Raw genomic sequence first — 11,377 nt, forward strand, 5'->3', positions numbered from 1 at the left:
AAAAAAAAAAAAAAAAACAACAAAAAATAATTAATCAATTATTTTAATTCCCTCTAGGGCTGGAGAGATGGTCAGTGGATATTGCTTTTATAGAGAACCTGACTTGATTTCAAGCACCCATACTAGGCAGCTTACAACCATCCCATTCTAGGGTATCCAGGGCCCTCTTTGGCCTCCATGGGCATCTGCACTTACATGAACATATCCCATATACGCATGTGTGTATCTCAATCATACACATAATTTAAAAACAAACAAATAAACAAAAACTCAGAGGCTAAAAAGCCAGCTCAGAGATCAAGAGCAATCTCTAGTACCCCAGAAGATTGAGTTTGGTTCCCAACACCTATGTTGGGCTTCGAGGAGGGGGTAGGAGGCCTCTTGGGGCTTCCAATGGGCATACACATAGACACACATACACATAATCTTAAAAATTAAAAAGATAAAACTTAAACGCCTTCTTCACCATATCCAGAGTAGGCTTGTTACTTCCAGCACTCTGTGGATGTCTGTCTGGCACTCATGAATACACAGTGGCTATCGTTGCCTGCACAAGACCCAAATAAGATCAAGCCAGTCAACTTTCCAGTATAGCGAGGAGCTATTTACAGTTGATGACTGCAGTCAGGCTTTTTTAAGGGTGGGGCCTCTGATGGGTAGACTATACTCCAATGGATGGCTCCAAACACATTATATATGGGCAGTACAAATTGGACTGCATGGTTCATTAAAAAACAATATAAAACAAAAACTACAGAGGACACAAAATTTTGAAGAGTAGGAAGGTGGGGGTGGGGGTGAGAGGATGGCAGGTAAATATGACCAGAATACAAACGTATTTTAAGAAAGGAAGTCCACTTACTCATGTTGATGCCATCAGACACCCATGTGCTTCACAGGCCCTGCTACTTTTTTATAGTGTCCCTGAGTTCTAGCTCTCTGAGGCCTTTCCTGACTAGCGTTACAAATGCTCTCCTGCCCATCTGTCTCATTTTAGTCTTTGAAATAACTGAGGCAGGCACTATTATTTAAATTTCATAGTGAGGAAATTGAGGCACTATGAGATTATGAAACATGCTCGATATCACACAAGCAAGTAAGACATAAAGAAAATATTCAGACCTGGGGTCAACTTTAGAATGCCAGCTTCTGTCTTTCACTGCAAGAGATTTCCCTTCGACCTCAGGCTAGCAGAATTCTGAACCAATCATAAGGATTTTGAAATAAACCTAGAACAATGGTCAATACCAAGAACACTTATTAGAGGAGCCACCAAGTCTTGGTATTCACAAGAAAGGGAGCCATGTGGCTAGACAGTCTAATATCAGAATACTCTGGCAGGGCATGATGGTGCATATATTTGGGAGGTAGGAACAGGGGGACTGCCATGAGTTCAAGGCAAGCCTGGCCTATACACAGCAAGACCCTGTCTCAAAAAACAAACCCAAGCCCAAACAACCAACCAACAAAAACCAAACCAAAACAAAACAAAAAAATCCAAAGCCAAAATCAAAATATGGAAATAGGGAATGAAGGACAATTTTCATATCCTATGTCTGGTCTGCCAACTCACTTTAGAATAATGAGAAAAAAAAAAACTGATCCAGGGCAGGGAGGGAGTGGGAAACATAAGGACCAGAGTTCAGTGCCAGCAGACAGAGAAAAGCTGGGCACAGTGGCATGCTGCAGTATCAGTGCTAGGGAAACACAGACAGGGAACCCCTGGGACTTGCTGGTTAGTCAGGTCTAGCTCAGTCCATGAGCTCTAGAGTCAGTGAGAGACCTGGCCTTTACAAACTTGGAGAGTCAATGGTGATGCACACCTCTTTGATCCCAGCACTCAGGAGAAAGAGACAGGAGAATCTTTGGAGTTCAAGGTCAGCTGGGTCTACAAAGCAGGTTCCAGAACATCCATGGCTGTTACACTGAGCAATATTGTCTCAAACAAACAAAACAAGACAACAACAACAAACCAAAATAAAACTATTTTATTTTGGAAAGCAATTGAGAAACACACCTAATGTTGACCCCTAGCTTTCACACTTAGCACCGCACACAGAGGCACACAGAGAATTAACGAAAACAAACAAAACCCAAAAGTAAATAAAGCAATTTATTATAACATCAGAGAATGAGAAGCGTGTGAGTTTGTAAACTATTAGAAATGCCTCCTCTACACTGTGAAGGTATTATGCAAACATGTCCAAAAAAAATCCACTAGCTAAGAAGGCACTTAATAGGGCTAGTCACTGAAACAGTTCCAGTTGAGCACATGAGAAAGGCTGTGATACAGTCACATAAAAATTACCTAGCTGGGCATGGTGGAGCATGCTTTTAATCCTAGGATTTGGGAGGCAGCAGCAAATGCTTGAGTTTGAAGCCAGTTTGGTCTACATATTGATTTCCAGGCCAGTTAGGGCTACACAATGAGTCCCAGTCTTTAAAAATTAAAAATAAGCCAGGCGGTGGTGGCACATAATCCTAGCACTTGGGAGGCAGAGGCAGGCGGATTTCTGAGTTCGAGGCCAGCCTGGTCTACAGAGTGAGTTCCAGGATAGCCAGGCCTACATAGAGAAACCCTGTCTTGAAAATACAAAACAACAACAACAAAACAATAAAAATACCTGTGGGGTTAAATACTCATTATCTATCTAGAATTCAAAAGTAGAACAAGCAGGCTACTGAAGAACATGATGCTCTTTGTGCAATGATCTATTGATGTTACATATTTTTATAGAATAAAACCACTGCCTTTAACTGATTTAACTGGATTGAGAAAATGGAGAACCCATTGTATCAAACTATTTCCTATAGAATAGATGTGAGTAGAAAGTTCTGAAAAGCTAACTTTAGTCTCAATCACTTTTTACTGATTTTTGTTCTTGTTTTGTTTTCCTAGACAGGGTTTCTCTGTGTAGTCCTGGCTGTCCTGGAACTCACTCTGTAGACCAGGCTGGCCTCAAACTCAGAAATCCACCTGCCTCTGCCTCCCAAGTGCTGGCACTAAAAGTGTGTGCCACAATCCCCAGTTTATTTACTGATTTTAAATAATGGAAACAGATCAATCTATTTTCAATTTACACTGCACAACAACCAACAGTAAGCCAGATTATTAAAAAGAGATCTTAGAATATTAAATATTGAATAGGCTTCACATTAGGAAGTTTTACAATTATTTTTCTTTCTTTTAGAAGACTCTTCATCTTAAACCAAGTATAGCAGTCATATGGTACATTCCCAGAACTGAAGAGGCTTAGGCAGGAAAACCGCCACGTTTGAGGCCACCCTGGGATACAAAATGAAAATTTCTCATCCAAAAAATGGCCTTTCTCCAAACTCATACAGATGTGCCAGTCTCTGGCTCCCATATGCTATCAATCTCAGGATTGAACCTGGTTTTAAATATTCTTAAAGTCATTTATAGATTGATCAAGAGTTAGAGTTTGTATCTATATATGAATGCACACACCACAGCTTGCCTATAGAGGTCAGAGGACAACTTTGGGGAGTTGGTTGTCTTTTTCCACAACGGGGGTTGGTTCTGGGGATCAAACGGAAGTTAAGTTATCAGGCCTGGTTCAAGCATTTTTTAATAGTCTTTACCTCAATGTGATGTATGTGACTTTTCCAAAGGACACAGTGAATCCTTGCATACTATAGTTTACTAAACTCCCCCTGCCAGATTCTCTTATAAAAGAACAACAGTTAAAACATGCTCTAATTCACTTCAAATAAAATGAATTCTAAACTCCTGCCATACCCAGCTGAAGGAAAATTCCAACCATAAATACAAGACTTTATGAATTCTCATTCTTTACGTTCCCCCTCCTTCTCAAATCAAGTCCACAGAGAAGAAAATTTCAACCGAAATGAAAGTGAAAGCATTAAATACACGGACAAGAGACTCTGGCTTGTGGATATTGTCAATTTCAAACAATGCTTTCTGAAGACAAGCAAAACAGCAATGTGCCAGAGCAAGCAAGTTATGTTCTCTTTTAACAAATGGTCAGCTCTAAATCTCATCATCAGCCCTTCAACAAAAAGCACAGTGACTTTGCAAGCAGAGAGGAATTGGTGTGCTTCAATGAGAACCACTGACCTTTTCTGAAGCATGCCTGAGCTTCCCCATAGAAATCAATGGAATAAAAGGTCATTCTGTTTAAGTGTTCGAATGGCAAATTCCTTTTCCTTTTAGAGCAAACTAATTTATTGTATAGAATGTCACAAATTAAAACTACCTCAATTTCAACTTAAAACTGACTTAAAAATCACGGGCCCCGGAGAGATGGCTCATTGGGTAAGAATGCATACTGCTCTTGCACAGGACTGAAATTCAGTTTCCAGTATCCTCAAGCAGATGGCTTACTACTGCCTGTAACTCCAGTTCCAGAGGGATTGGACACATCTGACCTCATGCAGATATACACACACACACACACACACACACACACACACACACACACACACACACACCTTAAAAATAAATGATTAAAAAAAAATTAACTGAAAATTCTACCACCAAAAACCTAGCAAGCACCATGGAAAACAGTTTGTTACTGTCCAAGAGGATGCTGGCTGAGTCTCTGTCACTACCACTGAAGGTGTACACGTGGTAGGATGAAAGGGCTGGGGATGTGCCCCATTGCTAAAGTGCTTGCTCAGCTTCCACACGGCCCTGGGCTCAGTCTCTAGCACTGCAGGAGACTGGATGTGGCAGTGCCAACCTGTAATCTCATCATTTGGGGGGATGGGGTGGAGGTAGAAGGATCAGGATTTTAAGGCTAGCCTGGGTTACACAAGGCCTGCCTCAAAAACAATAAGACAAGAGCATCCCAAACAAAAAGGCATTACTTCAAACTTCAGCCTTCACAAAAGGCATTGGGAAAGAGAAAAGTCAGCTATATCTGTCAAATGAAGAAGGTGGAGCCTGATGATCACCAATAGCAACCATCAAAAACAAACACATAAACATAAAAATCCAGAGACGGAGAGCCAAGAAACACGAATTTCAGGCCAGCCTGTATTATAGGACAACCTGGGCTAGACTGATGAGATCCTACTCAAAAAAACCAATCAACAGAAGCCACAAAAACTTTGGTGGAATAGTTTTGCTTTTTATAACGAATATGACAATTTTAAGAGCTGTAGATGTAGCTAAGTAGAATGCTTGTCTCACTTACAAGGAGCCTTAGGTTTGACTTCAGCAGTGCAAAGTGGGAGAGCATGCCTGTATCCCAGCAACTGAGGTGGAGGCAGTGGGCTGAAAACCTCTCAAGGTCATCCTATTCTTAACCACAGAGCATGTCTGAGGCCAGCCTGGGCTACATGAAATCTGTCTCAATATCTAACTACCTAGAAATAGTTGTTTGTTTGTTTTTAATGAGCCGCTATCTACACTGGCAACTACAGTTTTCATTTACAAAAAGCTGAGATCTTCAATGATCTCTTAGTACATTCAGAGTAAAAGATGAACATTAGTCCACAAGCTGCAAAATATATTGATTTTACTCCCAACACAACAGATATGAGAAGGACAAGCATAGGGAATAGTTTAGTAACTAGGCATCATGTTTGGTTTTGGTCATAAGGCTCCTCCCTCTTCCAATCTGAACCCCTTTATCTGACTACGCCTATAACCCCCATCTCCAAACAACACACCCAGCTACATCAGAACTCTCTCAGAGATTCCTACCTGAACTGGGCTACATATACATAAACACCCCTCTGAACAATAGTGTAAGTATCTCTGCCCCTAACAACCATCAAATTTGGACAGTTTCTATTCAGGTATAGTTTCAGTGTATGTGGGTATAAAGAATGGAAAGGCTGATTTGGCCTTAATTAGTTTTGGGTGCATGCACTGTAAGGCAAACTGTGTCCCTAACTAATCAATCAAAATAAAGAACCTCCCAAACTATACCCCTTAGCAACCAAACTCTCCTTCTTATTCTTATAGGCCCCATGAAATGGGACCGTCTGGTGTGGCCCTCAAGAACTCGCCTGTATGTGGCCAGCTGTTGATCTAATCTATACTATCTCTGTGCTCCAAGTAAAGTTATCTTGCCCTATTTGCACATCTGTGTGAACCCTTATTATCTGTGCTTTAGGAGGAGGCTAATAACCTGGAAACATTCAAGCTGGACCTAGCTCGGAACAGTTAACAAGTGACATGCTAATCTCTAGCCAAACAAAGACTACAGTTTGTTTCTGCTACTCTACTGAAATATCCACCCTCTTAATGCCACTTGTTTAAGTTCTTCCTATCCTTTGATGAAGATCTAAAATGTTTGTTTTTCCTGTGTGAAGCCATGCCAACTCCCCTCCCGCCTTTCAAACTCTAACATCTCTTGTCTATATTCTTCTGGCACATCCTCCCATATCCATTAGGTATTTTATTTCTTCCTTTTTAATTTAAAAATTTATGTACATGGATGTTTTGCCTGCATGCCACATGTGTGTCTGGTTCCTGGAGAGGCCAGAAGAGGACACTGGATAGGATGGAACTGGAGTAGGCACAGTTGTGAGTTGCCATGCAGATGCTGGGGATCAAACCTGGTCCTTTGCAAGAACAGCTAGTGCTCTTAACAACTGAGCCATCTCTCCAGATCTGAGTTTCTTCATCTTAAAATGAAGATAGGAGTGAAGGGTTTAGGACACATTAAATTTGTTTTGAAAGTCTGTATTCACAGAAGTTCGTTTAAAGTCATTCTTTGGTGAATGAATAAACGAGACAGACCAGACACAGATGAAATGATCACTAAGTGGGAATCCAGCTAGTCCTTGGTGGTTCTGCTATATTCTTGCAGTTTCCTCTACTTCTATCTCACGCTTCAGAGGTAAAGGGCCATGCTTGGTGACACTAAGTGAAAGCCTTTGTATTAAATCATCAAATGCTCTTCAAGTCATTTAGCCTTTAAAATTAAACTAGAACCAGTGATCATTAAATCTTGTGTCCTCACTATACCTGTTTGTTTCTCAAGACAGCAAGTTACTCAGGCTAGCCTTGAACCTAATCTTTGTTCCTCTGCCTCCCAGGTGCTGAAACTATAGGCATGCATTATCAGTTCCAGTCTCTGTTTTTAAATCATCATACTGCTTTTCAACTTATAATCATTATCTTTATGATTAAACTTTATACTAGATCACAAAATCTATAAGACAAGAGATCCCTTTTTTTAAATCACTTAGAATGTTTATTTTGTACCCATTATGTCAGGCACTGTTCTAAGTCACAGGAATCTCAGGGCTAAAAAAACAGGCAAAAAAATCCTACAAATAAGGGTAATAATGCTTATACTCGCAGAACACTACAAGAAATTCTTAATGTGTCTCTTTAAAACTCCCAGGGTGGACTTCTGGTCCATGCCGCACTGCTGGTGTGGAGAAGAGTGCAATTACCTGTGAACTTCATGTGAGTCCTTCTCTGCACTGGCTCCTAGCCTCTCCAAGGGCTACAGAGCTATCTCTCAGAGATTTCAAAGGGTTGAAACCCCTATCATTAAACACTCCTGGAATACCCAAGCCTAATGTCCAAACGCCAGTATGTGGACTTTTCTGCACAAAACATTAAGATTATATCTCAAGCTAAAAATAAGCCTTTCCCAAAACAAATTAGTATTTACTTCTAATCCAGTAAGTATCTGGTACTTTTAAGGGCCCTGTTTATGTGCACTGCATAGAGTTCTGAATCGTAGCTGAAGAAAATATTGGTCCTTGGTCAAAGAATTAGAACTGTTTTTTCCCTTCCCTACTTCTCTTTCTGTCTGCCTTCCCTTCCTTCCTTCCTCCCCTCTTCCCTCCCTCCCTTCCTTCCTTCCTTCCTTCATCCATCTACATCTATCTTAGGCTGGCTTTGAATTCATGATATGGTCCTGGCTGATCTTTAACTCAAGATCCTGTCCCAGCCTCCTGAGTGCTGAGATTATGGATATGTGTTACCACATTGGGCCAATTTTATGCTTCTGGAAAATAAGGCATGAGGAATGACCTGGTTTGGCCCAAAGTATGAGGGAGACAAAGACTCTCTTATCAACTAGGAGCTAGACAACACACAGTCCTTTCTTTAGAGTGTGTACTGCTGAGGTACCTCAAGTGCACCAAGTCACACTGCATGAAAGCATCAATTTTATAAATGACTGATGGATTAAAATTTCACTGAGGATTATGGCATTTAGGAGTTTGGTTTATCATACTGAAACTTCCTAAGCTGTGTGGACCACTGCCAGCTCTATAACCTTGTAAGATGTCCTCATTCCCAAGCCAGCTTAACTGCTCTCTCCTCCTTGGGAAGCACTTCAGAGTTGCCATTTCTTTCTTTTCTTTTCTTTTTTTTTTTTAAATATGGAACGCTTCACGAATTAGCGTGTCATCCTTGCGCAGGGGCCATGCTAATCTTCTCTGTATCATTCCAATTTTAGTATATGTGCTGCCGAAGCGAGCACCATGGTTGCCATTTCTAAGGAAATTAACAGACAACTGTCTATGATAGAATTACCTGTTATTGCAACTGGTGTCAAGAGGGGAGATTTTAATTTTTTATTGCTGAATCAGAAGAGTAACAGACAATTGGTTTTCTTTTTGGTTAACAGGCCTAAAATATCCATAAACCCTCTCACTTTTAATAAACCATATAGTCAGCGTGACCCAATCAGTGTGGGATTTTCATCCTCCATCCTTTCGGTGAAGCGTCACTGGGTTAACTGCGGGATGGAGACTGGTGCCCTGACTATGACTGCCAGAGAGCCGCCTCTGCACCTCACTCTCCTTCGTGCAGTCTCAGAGGCTGCTACGGGTATTATTCTACTGGTCATTATTGCTCTGTATAGAAACAAACAATCTTCAGACCACATCAGTGGAAGGGGGAGATTCATACAGGCAGGAGCTGAGAACGCGATGCTTTCAAGTCAAACTGAATTAAACACCAATCCCAACTCTTTCTACTCTATGATCTCAGCCAAGTTTCTTACCTTTTATGCCTCAATTTTCTCATCTATAAAATGAGAATGAATATACTACCTCATACAGCAGTTTATTATAAGAATTAAATAAATATGTGTAAAGAACTTAGTGTGTTTGACACTTAAATAAGTAATAGCTCCCACCAGTGCCATTAGCACCCCTTTTTCTCATGGAACACACTTAACTCCACCCCGCCCTTAGTATTAAAAGCAAGGACAAGATTGTCCTCTTGACAGTTTGTTTGCTGGATTCAGCAAAGCCACCCATTCCATGGGGACCCTGTATGACATGGGTACTTCTTTGGTTATCTGCAAAGTGGGATAGTGATCATGAACACCTCACAAAGCTACCTGGACACTAAATACAGATCTGCTCAGACGTCCATCTGTATCACCACACAACATCTGATAACAATAACAATGAGCTCGAGCACATACTCGGGATTTTGAAATTACCTGGTTTTCAGGTACTCGACCACGTTTGTAAGGATGAGACAATGTAATTCATGACATGAGCCCCCAGAAGGTAGTAAAGGACAGGCTAAACAATAGTAATCTTAAATGTCCCCTTCTTTCACATTCCCTGGTTAGGATACATTTCTTCAAAATAGTCAATGTGTGGAGGTTGGAGTATGTCAAGGGCAGAGAGCACCTGAGAAAAGGAAAAACAAAAACAAAGACACAAAGTCAAATTGAGAGAATGAAAAAGAAAACAAAGTTTGACACAAATGCAAGTAAATGCTGTTAACTAATGGCTTAAGGCTTAGTAAGAACTGGCCACCGAAACTATTTATTAGTAAAAAAGCATAATCTTTGAGATGGCTTCATAAACGTTCTACCTACAAGATGGTTCTAGCTAAGCTGAAATGGGTTGCATCACACATAACCAAGCACTGCCCAGGAGAGTGGGGGAAAGGAATGTCACACTTGTTTTTAGAGCAACACCTCACCTTCCATTCCTCTGTTCCTCAGTAAGCAAACACACTCCACCTCCCAGACGCCAGGGTATAGCAGGGTTATACATATGAACAAAGCAGTCCCCTGCTTTCATGATTGGAGAAGAGGGATGTACGAAAGAAGCTCCTGCACAATACAGATTCATGCCCTCTATTGCTATGCAAGAAAATCCAAGGAGGGCGGAGGGAAAACACTTCCTAGAAGTAATGCTATTCTAACACTTGAAGGAAGGTTGGTCAGTCGCCGAGCAGGCAATGTGGCAGTATGGGGGCAGCTTGTAGACACAGAAGTGCTCAGTTATGGAGCACAGTGGGTCAGAGGAAAAGCAGAGTGGCATAAAGTCCAAGAGGAAGGCACAAAACACATCATGCACGATCTCCTTGAGTTATGTAAGATAGGATGGATTTTATTCAAAGGTCAAGAAAAGTTACTGGGTAAGGAAACAGCCATTTGGCATCTGAAATTCCAGCACCTGATAAAGCAGTAGAAAATAATACAGTCTTGCTCTCACAATTGCCCTAAGTTCTGGTTATGACATCACACCTAGTTTGCTAAGGCTCAAAGGACTGAGAAGAGAAGAGCAAGAAACAGTGTGCCACAAGTACAAGCTTTCTACTGCTCCCCTATTCTCTCTCTCCCTCTCTCTCTTTCACACACACATACACACACTCTCTCTCACACCCACACACTCTCTCTCTCACACACACACTCTCTCTCTTGCTCTCTCTCTCTCTCTCTCTCTCTCTCTCTCTCTCTCTCTCTCTCTCTCTCTCTCTCTCTCTCTCTCTCACACACACACACACACACACACAGAGCATCAATGTGTAGCCCTAGGTGGTCTGGAATTTGTTATGCAGAGATCTGCCTGCCTCTGTTTTCCTGAGTGCTGGGACTGAAAGGTACACACTACCACACCAGGCTTACCGTAGTTTTTAAGAACTATGTACTTTTGGAGAGGGGTTGAATATTATAAAGCAGGAAAAAGAATAATATCCATAACTACCCAGCCTTTGTTACTGAGTTCATTGCCATCTCATTTAGAAAGTCTGCATACTCTACATTTGAAGCATCAGCTGTACATTAGTATTTTTTTTCAAATATAAATTGCAAAAAAATATTAATTGCAGGATGTAAAATCTTGATTGTTCAATTTTTACTCATTTAGCTATTTACTTATTACCATGATGGGGATGGAATCTAAGGTCTTATGCATATGCTCCACTCTTGTGAAAAAATTTTGAATATTTTTAAAATTTATTTTTACTGCAAATTTTTTAAACATTTAAAGATGTATATATTGTGCGTGTTCACAAGGGGCACAGTGTGCATAGAGAAGTGAGAGGACAACTTTCAGAAGTCGGTTCAATCCTTCTACCATGTGGATCACAGGGAATGAACTGAAATCATCACATCGGGCAGACAGAGCCCTTACCCACTGAGTCGTCTTGAAAGCCCCCCATAAT

General features: G+C 40.9%; 1 protein-coding gene and 1 non-coding gene across 2 annotated transcripts in view; both read right to left on the reverse strand.

Annotated features, from left to right (window-relative positions):
- Nucleotides 1–11,377, reverse strand: part of Nlk (nemo like kinase) — a 124,763-nt gene that overhangs the window by 34,695 nt on the left and 78,691 nt on the right. Inside the window, exon 3 of the mRNA XM_031351538.1 lies at nucleotides 9,554–9,609. Within this exon, the coding sequence (XP_031207398.1) occupies nucleotides 9,554–9,609 (56 nt within the window). The remainder of the gene's footprint in view (nucleotides 1–9,553; nucleotides 9,610–11,377) is intronic.
- On the reverse strand, nucleotides 8,335–8,441 carry LOC116079307. Its single transcript, XR_004113880.1, has one exon. It is a non-coding gene; the product is annotated as a U6 spliceosomal RNA (small nuclear RNA).

Source organism: Mastomys coucha, unplaced genomic scaffold (genome assembly GCF_008632895.1).
Source record: "Mastomys coucha isolate ucsf_1 unplaced genomic scaffold, UCSF_Mcou_1 pScaffold5, whole genome shotgun sequence".
Taxonomy (NCBI): Eukaryota; Metazoa; Chordata; class Mammalia; order Rodentia; family Muridae; genus Mastomys; species Mastomys coucha.